The sequence below is a fragment of the Cyclopterus lumpus genome, chromosome 5, assembly GCF_009769545.1.
Source record: "Cyclopterus lumpus isolate fCycLum1 chromosome 5, fCycLum1.pri, whole genome shotgun sequence".
Lineage (NCBI taxonomy): Eukaryota > Metazoa > Chordata > Actinopteri > Perciformes > Cyclopteridae > Cyclopterus > Cyclopterus lumpus.
In genome coordinates, this window is record NC_046970.1 from 7055941 (window position 1) to 7076613 (window position 20673).

General features: G+C 43.4%; 1 protein-coding gene across 8 annotated transcripts in view; it reads left to right on the forward strand.

The window, feature by feature from the left end:
* Positions 1 to 20673, forward strand: part of LOC117730783 (transcription factor SOX-13-like) — a 38264-nt gene that overhangs the window by 7795 nt on the left and 9796 nt on the right. For 4 of the 8 annotated variants that reach the window (XM_034532768.1, XM_034532761.1, XM_034532766.1 and 1 more), the window contains exons 2-8: positions 13653 to 13869; positions 14014 to 14116; positions 15939 to 16025; positions 16749 to 16921; positions 17650 to 17718; positions 17829 to 17943; positions 20526 to 20602. In XM_034532768.1, the coding sequence (XP_034388659.1) occupies positions 13654 to 13869; positions 14014 to 14116; positions 15939 to 16025; positions 16749 to 16921; positions 17650 to 17718; positions 17829 to 17943; positions 20526 to 20602 (840 nt within the window). In that variant the 5' untranslated portion in view covers position 13653. Of the gene's footprint in view, positions 1 to 6513; positions 6577 to 13652; positions 13870 to 14013; positions 14117 to 15938; positions 16026 to 16748; positions 16922 to 17649; positions 17719 to 17828; positions 17944 to 20525; positions 20603 to 20673 lie in introns of those variants that run through there. The other 4 variants (XM_034532767.1, XM_034532769.1, XM_034532763.1 and 1 more) reach the window with 2 other exon arrangements.

Here is a 20673-nt window from a genome sequence, read left to right on the forward strand (position 1 = left end):
ATTGGAGCAGACATGTTAAACATGAAGACATACGGTCGCATGAAGTTAGAACTGGGCGTTAAAAGGATTTAGTTCTTTATTCCAATGACCAGAATGGAAAGGAAACAAATATCAACTACCAGTGCGCTGTGTACTGTTTTTTCTTTTACTGTAGAATATTTTCACAGACAACCCAATCAGTGGAAGATGTGTTCAGATCAAAATGTTACTACCACTGGATTGTAATTAGTTGTGTTTTTAGTGGTGTATTTGGTCAACATGGAGCCAATTTGACTTAAACTGTGTATGTTACTGAGTAGTTAATTTTTTTTTAACAATATGGATTTGAATTTACATGATTAACATATGTCATGAAAGAAGACATAGCTGCTTAATAAAAGTAGAAAATAGTTCAGTTTATTTTAAGTGATGTACAAGCAGCTCTGGTCCTGTTGAGCTTTGGTTCAGCAGTCGTGCTATGGAGCAAGGCTTTCGGACAGGTTCTTGTTTGGTTTGTACCATGAGGGTTGTCATTCATTGTCCTCCAGGGTCTCAACAAAGTTCCTGTTTAATCTGCAGCACACCAACTTCCTTGCGTTCGTATCTCCTCCCTCTTGTTTTATGGCTTCTGCCCCCTGATAAGACGTTTGGCCACCAATCGTTAGGAGAAGTGGCCGCGAGACAATGTGCCTCACGTCTAAAGAGCACTGGATGAAGGAAATGCCACCTGCGTCACGGCTGTTCTGACATGCCCCGTTTCTGCTACATGGTCCAGCAATGGTCACTTTTAGTTGTTTTTTTCTATTTGCAAACTGTATGTATACACTACACTATACACTATTGCACGTTGGTGCATACTAAATGGTACACTACGGCACACAATACGGCGCACCCTACCCTGTAAGCTACATTAACTACGCCACTATGCCTTACACTACGCCTTACACTACGTTATTTATTAAACACCGTACACTACGTTATTTATTACACCGTACACTACGTTATTTATTACACCGTACACTACGTTATTTATTACACGTACACTACGTCATTTATTACACCGTACAATAGGTCACAACAGGTTGGCGTGGCGTTGTTATGGATATCGGCTCAAAAATCCTGCCTTAACTGAGTGTGAAAATGGAATGAAGGAAAGGACCTGATTCTAACATTGGAGTCGAACCATGCAGTTAAATTGAGGCACTAGTTTCCGGGAACATTTTGCAGAGTGTCCCATGGTATTTTGTTTGCCAGGATTTAGATGGCCTGTTTTCACCACGGACAAAATACTTCAAACACAGTTCATAGTAACAGTGGCAATGAAGCACGGTGGTCACCCTGGTTACAGGTGCAAGAAGTGTGCCGTTATTCATATTGTCATTTTTTTTGTTTTTTTTGAGGACTTAAAGCCATTGCTTTGTTACATATTTTGCTGCGAGTTTGTCTGATACAGTATCACAATCGTATGGCTGATGTTCGAGCATTGTTTTTGAAACCGTAACCGAAAATCCCAAAGAGTCTGAGCTTTAAAGCACTGCATTAAAGCAGCACAGCAGCTGCTGTCTGGAGAAGCTGTGAACTCCAAACCGTGCGCTTACCTCCTCTCCAGTCTTACACCTGTTGACTGGGAAGACTACTAAGCGTAGATTTCATTCTTTCCACCGTGTAGTGATATCTTGCATAAAACCCATACAAACGTTGCTTGTATTGTGAAAAACACAAAGACCGTGGCCCTAATTTCCAATTTAGCCCCAAAAATGTGTCCATCATCTTGTGGTTTGAGAGAAAAACTAAAGCCGTCTCGTATTTCCTGGGTGAACCGCAAAAATCCCATGTTGCATACGTAGCCTCGTGCTTGTGGGACCTAAAAGTATCTCTTGTTTCGCAGCTCTTGAACGTGTGCACTTTAGTACAATGTGGTGTGTAGTTACATGCTCACTAGCGTGGGGGTTAATCTAAAAAAAACTTAAACCCAAAGCTGACACTAACGTCGCTCTCTGCATTCATCAGTTCTGTCGAAACCCAACCACAGCGCACACAGATGAGCAAACAAAAGACCACAACTCTGTCCGTCAGCGCAACACAGAGGAAAGTGCATTCATGCGCTCGGAGTAAGTCGAGATAATCAGTCGAGGAGGGGGATGCGAATGATAAGTAAGTGATGTTGATGATTTTTAGGCTGCCTTAAAAACATCTGGCCGGGGACAGCAGATGGAAATTAGCCTCTCTGGCTCACTTACAGTCCAACTGTTGATTAGTGTGCATTGTCCTTGCAAAATAAATGAATACAAAAATGTATCAGTAATCATTCTTTGAAAGACGATTTAAAACAAAACCAGATTCAGTCTCGTGTCCGTGAAAAGGGCCGCAGCCTTACGAACGCCAGCGTATGTAAAATCATCGGCTTTCATTTCTTTGTAGTTTAATTTAAGAAAATGATCAGGAGTCACAGGCAGTCTCTGTTCATTGTGAGTCCTCGACAGCGTCGCCAAGTCCGTCGCTCTACCGTGGAACTGGGCTGCTTTCGAAGTATCGTCCGTTTTTGCGTGGTTAGGTAAACCCGGTTTTGGGTTCAAATTGCATTAATAATATTATATTTTTATTTTATAACCCATTATTCTGGCAAACAGACCCCAGATCAGCACATCTGACACACGGACGACGCCAGCGAATGTACAAAGCAACAAGTTGGCTTGCGAGTTTGTGAATTACGTCTACACGTTCATATGTTTCGTTCATCCATCTATCTATCTATCTATCGTATCTTATTACACAAGGCCGATCTAGGAACTGGGTTGAAGAACTGTTGAGGGAGAAAACCTCTAATCCAGGCTGACGAAACATTGGGGCCTGGATTAGTGGCGACGACAGCAACGCTGTTGGACTTTAAAAACAGCGCCTATGATTTGGCAAGGCCACATTTTCTGGCATTTTCATCCGTTATTCGTCTGGGATTAATGGGCCACTGGGCTGGATTTGTCACAGGGACCTGGCAACCCAGGTTTCCATCAGTGGCCGGGCGCAACGGATGGATATCACCCGTTCCTCCGGATGATTAGCCGAGGGCAGCTAGCTCGTAAACAATTTGCATTAAGTTAAAAGGCTGTCATGATCCATTTACAATGTGTGACACACATCTGTTCCTTCTATCTATTTAATGTCTATAAATGTCTTACACGATCTCCTCAAGGTTTACAAATCATTTGGAAATCATGAACAAATACTTAATATAGCATATACAATGTTGTAATATGTGCAACAAACTGTTAAAATAACAGACTAAAGCGTCACTAATAATAAGTCAACGTTATTCATTCTCAGTTTGCTGTAAAATAACATAACTGAAGTTGAATTGACTATAAATTTAGCACTTAGTTTAGTCCGTATGGCAGCTGACGAAATATAACGTGGGACCGGCTCACAGCTTTGCCTTGTTGGTCCACTTCTTTATTTAACTTCTACCTCTCCTGGTGTCGATTTGATATTTATGGGTATGGGGGAAACTGGAAGTGTGACATAGCGTGTGTGTGTGTGTGTGTGTGTGTGTGTGTGTGTGTGTGCATGTGCATAGTGGGCAGGTCTCGGTAGGGCAGCCCCTGATCTCCAAGAGGAAAAGGGAGTAAAATGTAGTCTTTGTGATCTCTCTATCACTCAGTCGCAGCGCTGCAGTTCCCAACACTGCTCTTTGTGCGATGTACTGACCAGCGACCGCAGAACAACAGCACCTTATCGGGTGCTTGTAGGTCTCTGTGTTCATTTCTCCACACACACACATACACACACACACACACACACACACACACACACACACACACACACACATACACACACACACATACAAAAAGGTAGGAAACAACCTCCCCCCCCCAGAAGAAGAGGAAACTTAAGTGTGTATTCTTGATGAGCTTATTCTTTGGACTCCGCACTATATGGTTCAGTACCCTCGACATCAAAAGGCCAAGAGAACAGAGGAGAACAGAGGAGAACAGAGGAGAGGAGAGGAGAGGAGAGGAGAGGAGAGGAGAGGAGAGGAGAGGAGAGGAGAGGAGAGGAGAGGAGAGGAGAGGAGAGGAGAGGAGAGGGGAAGGAGAAGAAGGCAAGGCTTTTGTGTCTCCAGTCCTGAGAGCTCATTCTCTAATGAGGCCCAGTCGGCAACGCAAGGAAGCTTTGTTCCACAACTCTGTGTGTGTATTTGTTTGTTTGTGGACATCTTACCAACCTTTCCAATAAAGACATAGTTCAAGTCACACACACACACTAACACACACACACACACACACACACACACACACACGATTCTTTGAGACCCCATCTGTCAGCGTGGCCTAAAGAATATTCCATGTTCTGTTGGAAGGTCTTGAAATTTCACCAAGAAGCTGAACTTTACCAAAAGCCAGGTGGGTCGAGGAAATGAAAAGCAAGGAAGAACTGCAGAGTGAATATTGTACGCATCAGGTTTTGATCCCGTTTACACGCGACTCTGAAACTTCAGCCCGCAATCTCGTTCTGGGAACAGGTTGCATTGTCTTGTCCTTTTTTTCTTTCTTTCACATCCTTAAAACGAGCGTTGTTTGACCACTCGGAGCCACCGTCCGTGTACAAACATCATCACTCAAAATAGCATCTCATGAACAATGCCAGGCACTGTACGACAAAAGAAGCACAGAACACCGCTGAATGTACAGATGGGATTGTGAATGTAGAACAGCCTGTAATCAATATTATTAATTAGTTCATTAATAATGAATAAAAACGCATACGGAAACTACAGCCTAGAAAAGGCTTTAAGACCAAGCTTTTCAACTTGAGCAGTAAATCCAATTAATAAGTTTTTTAAATATTTGAATTTAATGTTGGGCTTAATTGACACCTCTGGTTGTTATCAACGGCTCTGAATTTGCAATTGCTAAGGTCGATAAAATGTTTGTCTTGCAACCGCTCATTTATTACAGTTTTTAAAGTTTCTGTGCTCCATAAATGTACCCAAATGTTCTGATCTAGCACTCCTGATCGCACTGGATCAATCATTTACACTTGCACCACTTTTTTTTAGTTTTTTCTTGTGTTCTCGACTGCACACAACTCTCAATACAATAATGGAGTCGATGCTAACTAAAGGCCCAACACAGACACCAGACACAGATGCACTTACTATATATGTTTATACTATATTGGGTGTTCTCGCATATGCAGTCGGCGCATCTGGTTCTTTGTTTACAACAACTGCTTAGGTTTGAACTGTTGTTGCCGATAAATGATGCATTAAACATGAATGACGTGAATTTTGAGTATTTCTTTTGCATTTCTTTCAACCTTTTTGCTGCTAAACGTGGCAGAAAGATCTGGTTGGTGTAGCCGCTCTCTATTGGATAATAATATTTGCCGTGTGACACACCACAGATCAAATATGAGCTGTTTTCAGCGCTCTAATGACTCGTGAAGCGTAAACCAATCACTTTTTTCTTTATTTCACCATTTCTGGTCGCCGTTTCTCTATCCTTTCTGTCCATGAAATTTTAAGAAAAACATATTCTTGCTGTTTTCCTGTTTTTAAAGACATAACTACTACAATGAGCGCTCGGGCAACCCTTCAATGGCAACAATGTAGCTGGCCACGTGTTGTAGCTTTGTTGCTTGTAGAGTGAACACGGCGTACTGTTATTTGCATCCAGCTCAAATATCCTGCTGCAGTTTTTTCTCCATCACTCACTACACACGCATTTATAGTGTCGGAAAAATATGGCGGACTGCAGATAGAGCTCCAAAAGTGCAGTTGGGGTCACAAAGAATGGTAGTAACACAGCAAAATGTAATCGCTGAACCAGAATTATTTCATACAAGAGATGAAGTAGACGTGTGACGGAACATTTCCTGCACCTTAACACGGAGCTTCTTTTACTTGTGCATGGCAACAACGTTTTTATATTTTACCACCAAAAAGAACCACAATGCGCCATTTATCACGAATTACAGTTTATGGTGACCTAATTGGGCTTCCAGCTTGTTTTCTTTTCAGGACTCAAAGATTTAATAAGCACCATTTTGTGCATTAGTGATTTAATAATTATGGTATTGTGCCTACAACTAGGTTGAGGTAAGGTCCCTCTCCTCTTAGTTAAAAAATGATATCAAACCGCACTCACAATGGATTGGCTGATTCGATCTCACTCTGTTGTCTACATGTTGCTTTTATTTCCTGGCCCTTAACACTCCACGGCTTTGTCACGATTCGTGACCTCGCTTGGGCCGGTTTTAGTCACATGTCCAGGAAATCATAACAGAGGATAAAGCCGACTTTGTTATCACAGAGCCATCGCACCTGTTAGTGGGCTGGTGTTCGATCAGTATCGTGCTGCAGCGGCGGTTCACCTGAAATGGTATGCTAATTATGCAAATGCCCAGTGGGATTTGAAGAGACTCTTTGTACTTCTCCTCCTTGAGGGGGAAGGCGGGTTGGCCGGGTCAGAGGTAACAGGCAAGCAGTAAAAAGACAGGCGTTACCGGCGAGGGTGAGCCAGTCACCATGACTCGTGTCTGCAGGTTTGTTCTAGCGACGGCGTGCCGCTGGACCTGCTCGGGCCTGCTCCTTCCCATCAGGTCAGTACAGAAAGCTGCCGGCTACATGGAAATCCGTTCCCTTAAATCTAGCTTTTAGACATTAGAACGGTTTGTTATAAATACATTTCCTATTTTTATTGTAATCTTTCTTCCAAATCATTTTTTTTCTTTTAACTGCACAATTTTTTTTATGAGTTCTTTGAGAACTTGGAAACGTCTCCGTTGAGCTGCATCCGAGCAACGCAACATCCCTGGCTGATCGTCGACCGAAGGAGACGTTACAGGTTATGTGAACCCTGGATGCGTCGCAGATCTTTTTTTAAAAAAAGGAAGCAGATTTGATTCGGTGTCCTTGTTTGAGTTTGCTGGAAGCTCTCTCTGGGCGTGATCCCACCAAGCCAGGCCCAGCGGGTTAGACGGGAGCGTTCGATGGCGCGTCAAGTCGGATCGGCTTCATCACCCCAAAGCACATGCTGCTAACCGTGAAACATTTCCCCAAACATTTGTTAAGACATCAGCTCGGCACTTGTCTCGACACGACCACGAGGCAGGTTGGAACCTTACTGCTGGAGCAGCGGCCCGTCATGAAAACACAGGCCGAAAAAACCGTGGGAGAGGAAAAAAGTAGATGAGTGAGATAATTCACTTGCGTGCACACTTGTTGTTTTGATCGGCCGCCAGGCGCGTTGTGGCTTTCTGCCTTTTGATACGTTCCTGTGGGGAACCTTCAATTACAGCTGTCAGTCTCAGGGTTGACAATGGGAATGCCTTTATTTGTTTATCACCAAGTAAAACCTCTTTTACCCTGCGGCGCTCAACGGGCTCTTGTCTCTCTCTCTCTGTCTCTGTCTGTCGCTCTCTCTCTCTCTGTCTGTGTCTTTCTCTGTCTCTGTCTCTGTCTATTGTGCTCTCTCTGCTATTCTGCCTCAGGCACTAGTTGGAGAGCGGCATGGACGACGTAAACCCAACAAGCTGCTTCTGTTGGGGGGGGGGGGGGGGGGGGAGAGAAAACGCTGAGAGAAAGAAGAAGGAAACAAAAGAAAGGGAGAACAACAGAAGGGATTGCCAATCCCCCGAAGGGGGAATGTTAGTATTTTTTCTTCACGCGTTACAACTTGTTGGGTAACTGACAGTTTTGTGTGAAGTGATTATTGTGCTGTGGGAAGTGTAGGGTTTCAAAACACCGTTCAAAAGATCTGCTCAAATTTTGCACTCGTTGATTATGTGCAATATGTTTTGAAGTTGTATTAACATCTGTATGTAGTCAACAACTGACTGTCAAATTTAAATAAAAAGAAAGAAAGAACAAAACTTATTACAGATTTCAAATTTAACTCAATTAATTTGAAATAATACATACTCTAATAATAAATACATTATATTATCTTATTTAAAGTGAAATAAAGTCTGGATTTAAAACAGAAAGTACTTCATTGTAGAAAAAAAAAAAAAAAGAGCCAAAATACTTTATCTGTGGTCATTAAATCACTTGTTTCAGCTCTCTGTTAACATCATTGTTGATCAGTCGGTATGTTTGCTTTGTCTCGTAGTGGCGCTTCACATCGCTGCTTCTAATATCACTTAATGTATGAGACATACTGCTTTTGAACTTTCTATTGCAGTTTCACTTGGTTTTCAGAACTTTCTGAGAAACAAGCCAGTCTGTGAGAATATGAATATCAAACACAGGCATAAACAAAGATGCATTGAGATTGCACTGTGGCCCCTGGGGTCGGGGGGTGGGGGCGTAGAGAGAGCAGGTCCTCTAACAATGTGTTAACCGGTCCTCTGCAAATAGCTCAGTCTGGAACCTTAGAATTATTTCTGTGGTTAGAAAATAATTCAGTTAAATAAATAAAAAATTGTGTCATTTGCTATATAACTAGATCTCCATCATGGTCTTTACAGTTTTTAATGTAAAGTCAGTAGCCAACTAGAACAAAGCTATATGTTTATTCTACATAAAATATAAAAACATTATTCATTTAATTTAATTGTTTCTTTTCATCATGGAATGATGGGTATATATTTTGTATGTGTGTATGTATATATGTATATGTGTATATATATATATATACACATACACATATATGTGTGTGTGCACTTCATAACTAGTAACGACCCCATCAAAATAGCGTGTATTGGGCCTGTCGGAACCACCTTACGCCACTGGTTCCCACACAACGAAACTATACTCAATTACATTTTGAGTGACACCTCTTCTATCCCATAATACATTTGTTTTTAACGTATAACAAATACTAGTTTCCAATCATAGGGTTCACATAGGGTAAAAGCATGGGTCAAACAAACAGGACTTTCACCTAGGAGGGCGCTATTCGTGTCCCGTATAAAATGACAACAGGTTGACATATTTTAAGTTGTGTATGTCACTTAAGTTACACAACAAAGTTAGTTATTTTTCAGCCAAACCATAATCATTTACAAAACATAAACATTTTTTAACCTGCTTGGGCGGTTTATCTCCAGTGTGAGCTGAACTTGCCACCGCAGTATCCGCTTAGTCGAAAAGTATTTTTAACGTGACAGAAAGTTGGAACAGAAATCTTGCGCTTTTAATTGTTTTTGGTTTCTTGAGCCCAACAGCTGCTCTGAGGTCTGTTTTTATTGTGATTTGTCAGCGGTGTGTGGTGAGCGGCACCGTAAGGTGGTTAAAAAACAAACAAAAACGGACTGCAATCGTATAACCTCAGGAAGAGAGCAATGCCATGCAAATCACCCCCCCCACACACACACACACACACACTCTACATAAGGTCAGGTTCCATATGGGTGCAGTCAGTGGGCTAAGTGCGTGTTTAAGTAAACGAGACCGATGTGTAGGGAAAAGGCGAGGACCTTGAGTTCCCCATTGTTCAGGCCAAAGACGCTAAAAGCATTGTTTGAAAGAAAACAACAACATTGTGCTTTTAAAACACTCGCACACCTTGACGCATTCCTCGCTGTCAGCGGCTCTGTGGATCGCTGAGATTCAGCACATACCTCAGCGTTGGGTGACACACACACACACACACACACACACACACACACACACACACACACACACACACACACACACACACACACACACACACACACACAGGCGTGAAAGCCACCTGTGGCAGCTCTAAAGACTAGTCCTCTTTGGAACGTTGAGATGGGGGGGGGGCAGACCCAGGAATAACTCGCCGTGGGACAAAACTCGGTGGTCTGCACACGCACACACACACACACACACACACACACACACACACACACACACACACACACACACACACACACACACACTCACTCAGCCCCTCGCTGATATCGACAGTGTTAGCTAAACAGCTTCCTACCTTTCTATTCTCCCTAAAGCACGACACCTGAAAGTGTGTGTATGTGTCTGCGCGGCGCGCGTGTGTGTGTCCTTCCAATAGTCACTGCAGATGTCAAGTATCCGTGTTATTCAGATCACAGGGCAGACGTTTTTTGATTTGATTTCGTTCTTTACGGAATTTTTGGGTGTGAAAACAAGATTTGGGCCCAAACTCACACATGAGTGGGGCGCTTGCAGCTGAATTTAATGTTATTTAATGTGCTACCAGGCTTTAGTTACCTTCAGCGATGTGAGACGATTTTATTAGGACTCACACACGTGCGCTGAGGTACAAACACACACACACAATTGGTGCAGATTGAGATTTGGCAGACAGCTGATGTGTGCGGTGTGTTGCAAAGCCGTAACAAAAGTGTTTGACGGAATGCTGGCATTCTATTTCTTTTCCTCCCCCGGTTTTTTGTATCGTGTCAAACTACACAAAGCCATTGAATGGAAGTGTCTCTCCTCATAGGTTCACACCTGGTTTCTTCACCCAGATGGCACTGGGTGGGAAGTAACAAGCAGTGACTTTAATTTTTGTTTTTTTCTGCGTAATAATTAATTATTAATGTTTACAGGTATTTTAGTAGTGTAACATTGTGATATGACAATACCATGTCAATGTTTTACAAATCCAAGTGAAATGTGCTATTAAAAAGTATGTTTTTTTTTTGACGTGTGAACAGCTTTGAGACGATTTAATGAATAACCGCATAGTTTTGCACACATTTGCCGTTTTGGCAGATATATCTCTCCAGCAAAAATTACTGACATTAACGTTGTGACATTGAGTTCAGCCACATCGCCCAGCTCTACTAGGTTTTCTAAAATAACTGAAGCAATATTCTATTCATATTAGTACTACATGTTTTATATTCAACAGCACATGCAGTAACTAGGAGTGGATATGGATAGAATCAGTATGTGCAATTCATACTGTGGCATTGTGTCGTAAATCTCTTTAAAAGGTCAATTGAGAAACTGTTTATAGATAAAAAAACAATTAAAAGAGTGTTGTGCTGCTCATTGAATTCCAACGTTTCCCACAACTGTTTAATTTCCCATTTAAAACATTGGAGAAGGCAGGGTTCACCTGGACAGGTCACCATTCACACTCACATTCACACCTACGGGCAGTTTTTTCTCCAATTAACCTGAGCTGCATGTCTTTGGACTGTGTGAGGAAGCCAGAGAACCCGGAGGGAACCCACGCTGCCACAGGGAGAACGTGCAAACACAGAAGAACCGCCCGGTGATCGAACCCGGGACCCTCGTGATGTGAGGTGACAATGCTAGCCATTACACCACCCAGCAAGATCATTTTGTAGTGCAATTTTTATTAAAATGCTAGGACTCTTAAGCAAGATGTGTTTATCCTGGATTTAGGTTGGTCTTTATGCGACTGAACGGCTGTTGAAGTTGCAGTAGAGGTTAGAGGTTAACTTTTCAGTAGAATTTAATGGTGACCACTAGTGGCGTTAAGGAGCAATGCTGGCTCCATGTTTTCTTTGATACGCGCAGCCTCGCTAGCTAGCTAGCAAAACACGGACGGAAACAACGCGGGTTTCAGTCGGTGGAAACGAACCGCTTTGCATTCTCGAAAGGCAATGTGCTGAACACCCCTCCGGAATTGTAAACAGAGTTGTGTACTAACCTTTTGTTGATCCTGAGAAAGTTCCCATTGCAGAAAAACAATAGGTTAATTGTGTCGAGCTGTCAACCATAAACTCAGTCAGTCGGAGGGAGATTCGGAGCTCCTGAGCATAGTTGATCGAAGATGAAGGTGTTGGTTTTAGACTCGTAGCTTTTTTTTTTGCAGCTTTTGAACACAGATAATAAACATGCGTATACATCACTGGGGTTTGGAGCCGTGGACCCTGGCAGACAGGTGGCTTTGTTCGGAAACACGGTATGCAGGCTGGGAGGGGGGAGGGGGTAGGGGGGGGGGGGGGGGGGGGGGGGGGGGGGTCATTATTATGCTTTCCGCAGAACGGTGGCGCTCCGCTTTTCTTTTCTTTTTTGCTGTGTTCCCGAGTTGGTCGGCACATTCCGCTGGCATTGTTATCCGGCCTGTTTCCTGCGGCCGGCGGCTTTTGTCAGCCTCTCCCCCATTGTCCCGGCTTCCTTTGTTCCCCGGCTCCAACAATGGCTTTTTTTTCTTTCTCTGCCTCTTAATATATATGTGCACTTTTTGCCCTTGTGTGTTCTGTTTGTTTTGTTCTGCTGTCTGCTGTGTTTTTCTTTCCTCCCTCCGCAGAGCTGGGAAATAATAGAACGCACACACACACACACATACACACACACAAGCCTGTGTTGATATGCTCAAGTTCACTGTGGTTCAAACCTCTCTCAGTCAACCTGTCCTCTCTTCCTTTCTCTCCCCTTCTTCCTCGCTAAGGCGTTGTATGTCTGCCTGCCTCCCTTCTGGCCTACTATTATTCACTGTCACACACACACGCTCACAAACACACACAAACACACGCAGGCGCGCGCACAACCACACCACAACACAACACTATACATACGGTCAGGTTCCATATGGGTGCAGTCAGCTGCACGTGGGTTAAGTGTGTGTTTAAGTAAGGACCTTGAGAGACCTTGACTTGGCGAATATGCCTGGCTTTGACTTTAGGTGGTAACGCAACCTGCACCTGACCTTTGACCTTGACTTCAGCGGTGACTTAAAACATTTCTTTGCCCTGAAGCAGACACATCGTACACCAGAGCCCCCCCCCCCCCCCCCCATTTTTATCTGCAGATGGAGCCATGCCTTTATTTCAAATGTGTTTATATTAAAGATGCTATGAGGTTTTTTTCATTTTGTGTTGATTTTGGTGGTCCACAAAGCAGGAGGGTTTCCGAGCACCGGAGTCCCTTTCGAAAACCTAATTTCACTGCAGCAGGGGTCTGACAGTCTGCCACCTGCGCATTCCTGGTTCTACCTCTCCTGTGCCTCCCTTCCATCCAGCAGTCACTGACACAACGCTGCTGGAGTCCCGATACGGCTCGGGTCTCCAGCAGCGTTGTGTGGTCGTTGGCTCCAACGCTCTGCTCCTGGTCGGAGGACGAGACGCTACTGCTGGGCTCTCCACCTCCCGCCGGAGTTTCCGACTGTAGGTCGCAAGGCTGCGGCGAAGCCGGATCTGGGTCTGGTCTGGTCTCTGCTGGTGCCCCTGCTGGAGTCTGAGTTTCTGTTGAACCTACATGCTTGAATCTGTTTCCTCTGATTTCGCGGGGGAATGAGACCAGATGATGGGCATTCAAAATTACTGTATTTCTATATTGAAACGGTCAATCTTCTTACTAATAATCTGGTTTACTTATGGAGATCATATAGAATCATACATATCAAATTCTTTACATGAACAGTTAAATGTTCCTTGTAGTAAGTTTGTTTCATACTTTGTTTACTGACCAGATACCCGAGAAATGAATGGCATTCCCATCACCCTCAGCTGCAGTGACACGGAGCTGCTAACTAGCTGTAGACTTCTAGTCTATTCCAACCAGCTCGTTTCCAAAAGTTGTTTTAACTTGTTGATCTTGATAAGTTATGAGTGATGTGTTATGAGATTTGTTTCCCCGGTTAAAATGTACGTGTGGAGTCCAAACGTGCACGTGTTCTTCCTTTGTTTGCCACTCTTTGCTGTAATTATATCAGATATCCAATCAAAACTTGACATGGCAAGTGCCCAAACCTCGCCACACCCAAAATGACACTGAGCTTTGTGTGCTGTCGTTTGCCTTTCAACAGAATGGTTGAGCCCAGCCCTCCAGCACTGCACCTCCTGTCTGGCGGGGATGTCAGCATGGCTTGTGTCGGTGTAAAAGTTGAACAGGAGGAGGCCGGCGGAGGGGTCTGTGTCATAATCCACGGCGAGCCGATCAAGAGGTCTCCCTCGCACGATTGGTCGGCAAATCATCCGCTGGAGGCTCGCCAACTGACCCCGCCGCTCTCTCGCTCCCCTTCGGTAAGCATATTGCGACAAGGGGGCGAGAGAGAGGTTATCGACGGGTAATTTAGGGAAATGTCGGAAGTGTCATGGATTGACGTGTCAAACCGAAAGGTGTACTCGTCCTGTTCTGAGCCAGTTCACTTTCTGTGCCCCCGACAGGAGGGCTCTCCGGGTAAGGAGCTGCCTCACAGGCAAAGCCCCGTGGGACTGAGGGAGGCCAGGACGCGTGTCAGACCAGAAGGACAATCCAACTTCAAGGAAGGTTGGTCTCAACCTAACACACTCACTCAGTCACTTTCTGCTCTGCGGTGTCATGGCTGGTGTTGATAGCGCTGCCAATCTGAGTAATCATACCCAGATTGGCAGATCTGAGTAATCATACTCAGATTGGCAGAAGAAGTCGTCTCAGTATTTATCATCCACTCGCATTTTGGCTAAATATACAACTGGAAAATTGCTCCTGTTTAGAAGAGGCATGGCCGTCTGTAAACTGTTTTTATCCGTTAACCGGCTTTGAATATTTCGACGAAATAATCGTAACCCAAGGGATCTTAGAAGCTTCTTTTTTTCATATAGTATTTTTGAGCATCCAGCAATGAAAACAATCTTCTTTCAGACTAAAAATCCTTGATTCATAATTCTAAGAAATTCTTATTTAATGACTAAAGGGTAATTATGGCGGCAACCTCCTGTTCTGAGAAGGAGGGATGAGGAAATTATATTAGTGCGATAACATTGTTCAATATTGCGAATATTAAAGTATATTACAGTATGCATACTAGAATCAATGAGGGCTCCTCCACTTGGGGGGACGACTGAGACTGTAAATAAGAAGTGGAGTCTTGGTGACGTCACCCATTGGTTTGTGGACTGCCGTTTTGGAGCATCAACTTCGCCGGTTTCGCCGTCGCCATCTTGGATTACTGCCGTTGGCGTGTTGTTGTTTTTTGCAACCAATGAACAGAAATTACCATATTTGGAATGCGGAAGGGTGATGTAGAAACACTGTATATGTCTCTGATAGTAGCAGCGACCTGTCAATCACAATAAGCCCGGCCTAAGGTATACTCTGCTTTATGGTCTATTTTACTCTAAAAGGACCATCATTTACTAAATGAACATCATGCTGTATTGGAGAAGACTTGAAACTAGAGATTTGACACTCATGTTTACAATATTCACTGAGGTAATTAATCAAGTGAGAAGACTTCTATACAGACTTTCTTTGCAACAAGAGTCAGTTGAGAGAATGCAGGTGTTTAGACACTTCCGCATCGGCGTCACTCGGCCGAACCAGACGTTGCTGCCTGCTCTTGACATATTGGTTTTAATATTTAATATGCAAACATTTATCGTGCAAACTGCAGTTGATGCACTTTCAAAAGTTTTAGAAGCACTCGGTAGCATGAGAGACCAACTTGCATTTTGACCCGCACTTAATTCAGCAAGTACTCTGCATTCACCTTAATATTAGATTTGAAACATTGGTATCAGTGCACCCACCCACCCACCCACACACACACACACACACACACACACACACACACACACACACAGACACGTCCATACAATTTTCTCAGCTACCAAAGTCCATATCTTATGTGTTTAAGTGCACTACATTCTGCCGCCATTCAGCATTAAACAATGCAGTCTGCTGAAAAATCGATGCGCAAAAGTGACTGTTTGTCTCGCGAAAAGCGAGGGTGTTGTTTTGCCTCCTGAGTGGGTTTTTCGGAGGTATCCTGTTTTTTTTTTGTCTGATTTTGTTCAAACCTCCACACGCGGAGTAAAAGCTGCTCTCCTGAGCTCTCCTCTGGTCTTTTACCAGCACTTTCTTTCTTCTCAAATTCTCTCCACTCGCTGACCTTGGATTGTTCTCTGTCCAAATATTGATCCACTCAAACACTTTAAAACTTCTCCCAGAGGCACAAACAACCTCTGCCCTTCGGCACCTTGAACATCTTGTTTAATCAATGCCATTGGGAAAGGCAGAAGAGAGGCCAAGAATGTGGTTTTAGTGTCAGATGGACTTGATTTGACAAAATGTGCGGCCCTGCTGAGTACCTGTTGTGTCCTGTTAACAGTAATGCCCACCATTGAGAAGCTGCTGAATGCTGACTGGAAGGAGAAACTTCTGGATAAAAGCACAGTGGAGGCAGGACGACTGAAAGGTCAGCTTTCAAACACCAACAACACCTTCCACTTATACACCACTTAAATACACACCACTGTTTTGATTGTGAAAATATGTTCACAATCAAAACAGTATTTGCAACGAACTTCATCTGCTACATGAAACTTGTTGCACAAAAGATAACTGGGATAATTTGGTACACCGCAGCTTGGATCATTATTCTGTCACAATTGTTGCCTTCGTCTTGTTGGGACAAAATCTGGAGAGGCAGAATGAGGAGGACTTGGCGAGCCAAATTATTTATACAGCTAAACTATGTATACTGAGTGACACCGACCTCGATCGTGTCATCACTCCCGTCCTACCACACATTTTGCACAAAGCACATATACTGTATCACTCATCTTCTTGTTAGAATGAGCAAGCCACTGAATAGTCCTCGTTGTTTTACTGAATGAAATCAAGGGGGGGGAACGTCCCAACCCAGAAAATCGTATGCACCATGTCTCGTTAATACAATGATGATAATTAAAGAAGTTATTTATTAGAAAATGTAACCGGTGTATGTAAAGGTTGCGAAAAACACTACCAAATGCTCTACTATCGTACTACATCGTAGCCTTGTCACATTTTTGCCCATAAACATTTTTGCCTATATATTTATATATATATAGTTTTTTTTATTGCAAGAATATGGACCATAACAAAGCCAACAGTTGGTTGAGTATGAAACCTAACCCTCTGACCCCTCCTCCTCCAGGTACCCCAGAGGCTCTGGCTGAGAAGGAGCTCCAGTTGCTGATGATGATCAACCAGCTGAGCGGTCTGAGGGAGCAGCTGCTGGGGGCCCACTCTGAGCAGAGGAACATGGCCGCCCTGCTGCTGGAGAAGCAGCAGCAGCAGATGGAGCTGGCTCGGCAACAGCAGGAACAGGTACCACCCGGAGTGTCCGATCAGAAACCGGTCCCTTCTGTGCAACAGTTTGTATTCAGCTTTTTCTGTCACTCACAGACTCCTTTGTATGTAGAAGTCATAAGAAGGCATTCTCATGTGGTTTATCATTGCAATTATATTGCACTTCTATAAAATTCAAGAAGAAAAGGAACAAAATCAATGCAGCAAAACCATGCGTATCCTTCTTTCTTTTTAAAACCCTGCGCCAACATTACCCACAATGCAATTCGGCCTTTAAGGGTTCAATCTGAGATTCAGGAGCAGGATTTAGGGGCCGCTCAGTTGTTTCTTACTCAACACCCCGAGATTTTAATTTTTTAATTTTCACACATGTAACCTTCATCTCTAATCGATTCTGAACCAAGTCACATCACTTGAGGCCATTTATCAGACTTCTGACAGCTCCCTCTTGGAGACAACTTTTTCTTTTTTCACATAAGCAGTAATACTCCCCAAGACCTGTTAACACACTGTAATGGGTACAATCTAAGGGGTTCCCCTTTTAAAAGAAACTACCCAAAGAGTTCCTAGGCCAAAACTATGTTTCTGGAGTTAAAGCGTAAGTTCCTGACATACAGGATATAGGATTCATAAGTTCTGCAGCGATGTCCATTCAGTGAGAGTTCAGGTTGAGTCCCTTAGCGAAACCCTGATCAAGGTCACCTACACTGTATGTGTGTGACAATGACCACGTCTTGTGTTCTCAGATTGCCAAGCAGCAGCAGCAGCTGATCCAGCAGCAGCACAAGATCAACCTGCTTCAGCAGCAGATCCAGGTCAGCTCCCCCTCTTGACCCCCAGGGGTTCTTCACATAAGACAGCCAGCATTGCATCACTACAGCATCTGAGGAAAGAACTTTCATGTGTTTGTCCTGCGTCGTCCCAGCAGGTGAACATGCCCTACGTGATGATCCCAGCTTTCCACCCCAACGCCCAGTCCCTCGCCGTCAACTCCGACACCCAGATGACCTTGCCACTGCAGCCGATCCCCTGCAAGCCAGGTTAGTCGTCAAGCTAGCAGAAAGAGGTTCCAGCCCTGGGGAGAGTTGGCTTGGCACACACTGGCCACCATGAAACCACAAATCCATTGTCACAAAGGGCAAAATGTAAATCCAGTCCAATTGAATACTTGTACATTTGAATTTATTACGTACTTATTACACAGGAGCATATTATATCTTTTCAAATGTTTTTGAAGCATCAATTGCTGCAAAAACAAAACATGGTACTGCCACGGAATTGACACAGGAAGTACACTCCTGTGTCAATAAAAATACATAATAAAGTAAGTAATTAAAGTAATACCACATAGAAATGTAAATATGATGAAAGTGAGGCTACGTTTGTCTCCAATAGATGCCGATAACTCTAGTTGTCTCAAACGCAATAAAACCCTCACTAGTGAGGGAGGAAACGGCAGCAGTTTATCACAACATGTGACCAACAAGCAGAACATCAACCTGCACACATGCTCAGTTTTCTACTGTTTGTGGAGCAGCCGTGTGTCCTCGTCCTCTGCAGGTAACGTTAGTGATGTCATACAGAGTTTGATCATAGGAACTGGATAATCACTGAGCTAATTGTTTAGCTGCATATATTCTAAAGATGTTTTCACTTGTTGTATTGCTGCTAACGAAAAACAATTTGTTTACATAGAAGAAGAATAAGGCAATGTTGATTATTTTCTTAATTAATTGCCTCTTTTTCTCGCAAAATAATCAAAAAGAACCAATGGGAGTATCGATAAGGAACCAAACTGGTACAGAGAATCGATAAGAGCAGATATCCATCCTTAGTCTTCGGGCTCACATGGTTTTGAAGAGAAACCGAAGCATATACACTTAAACCAAAGGCCCCACTTTAAGAGAAATGGAACGGCATTAGTGAACGCCGAATGCCGTCTTCAGTTGAACACTCGCTTGTACAGTTAGCTGGCTATAGAGGGTGCAGCTCAGAAAGCCGCTGCTTTGTGCGTTCCTGCTTTCAGGAGTCTTACAAGCTGTGCTCGCGGGTGACCTTGTCTTTCTTGTCTATCTTTTCAAACCCAAAAGACACAAGGCCAGCCTCTCAAACATTGGCGGTGCAATTTAAGGATAGCCATTCATTTGCTTTCATGAAATGTGTGTGTGTGTGTGTGTGTCTGTGCTTCAGCATGTTTTGACAGATTAATGTAAAAGATTGTTGAAGGACTGTTGGATTGTGTGCAAGAGGTCAGCTATAGCCAGACATTTGTCTTTTCTTTGAGGGGAATGGAACGGAAGAACTGGGACGGAACTGTTTCGTTTTATTTGGATACTGGCTTTTATTAGTTTCCTCATTTGCATTTAACTTCACAATCGACTTCAAGGCTGTGTGATGAAGGATAACCAAAATGTAATTTATTCAAATGCATAGTAGCACAACTCAAGCCTAACCCTATGCCATAAAGTGGACGTTGTGCCATTTTACCTGGGTGGTGAGACAAGACGTTATATTGTTTCTATCGTATTTAGCTATCCCATTAATATCTCAGGTAATACAGTATTTCTCTACCATTGCTTAATAGAGATGTTGGATTCAAGGTTCGTTTTGCCTTTGCAGTGATGAAGAATTTACATTCGTCAGGTATTTAACTGATTTAGTTGAAAGAGAGAACAGCTGACGGAAACAAAAGTACCAAACCTCACAATATATTCAAAAGAAATAATGCTTTTATTTGTTTATACTGTAATAACCTTATCTTTCAACACATTTTTTCCAAATGTTTTTCCTAAACATGTAGGAGAGCTTTATTCATTTAATATCCATCACCACCACCAAAAATAATGAGTTTAAGTGGACACCCCTTACACCCCACCAACTTTCCGAAGATGATTTCACTGTAACTGCGTGTGGCGCTGAGCTTTGTGAGTTGGACTGTTATTGCAATGAGGCTGCTTTGTTTATAAAGGGGACAAGTGCATTACCTCATTTAAATACTTGCAAATAACACAGGAGCACTAAGGCGCTATATGCTTGGCAGTCACAATTAGGGGTGCATATCACCCTTAGCGGGTGCTTTTGAGAATTCCGCAGTTTCTTTTTGTCTCATTTGCACAGGTTTAGCGGCCGAAAAAGCGGCTCAATCCTTTGGTGGATTTGCTCTTCAGTAAACTATGAGAATCAACAGTGAAACACTGTGGCATGTCATTCATATGTTTCCTTTTTTCTAGTGCATTTGCATGGTTATTGTGTGGTACGCAATGTCAAAGCAAACTAAATGAAAAGCGGAAGTACACTATTGAGAGCTGGGGGGGTCACTGACGTCTCGGTTACTTACCGTTAGCTAGCGTCCCTCACCCCACCCCCGTCAACAGGAGTGGTGGTTCTTTCCGAGTTACTTACCGTTAGCTGCTAAGTCATGAAACTCAATTTTGAGTGTGTGTGTCTTTTATACACGCAATGAAACACCTTCCACACCTCATTACTAACCGTTAGCTAGTGTTAGCTAGCGTTAGCTGCTAATTGCCGGATAGACTCTGTGTTCTGTGGCAAATCGAGTGAAGCGCACAGGTGTTTTTTTGTTTTCATGTCTTTCATACACACAATTTCACACCTTCCGCAGCTGTGGACTATCCCATGCAGCTGCTGCCGAACCCTCACCCCACCCCCGTCAAGAGGAGCAGCGGTTCCTACCGACAGGTACCGTATCACTGCAGTATGCATGTTGTGTGTCAGTGATTGTTTATCTCACTGTGACAAACATATCTTTC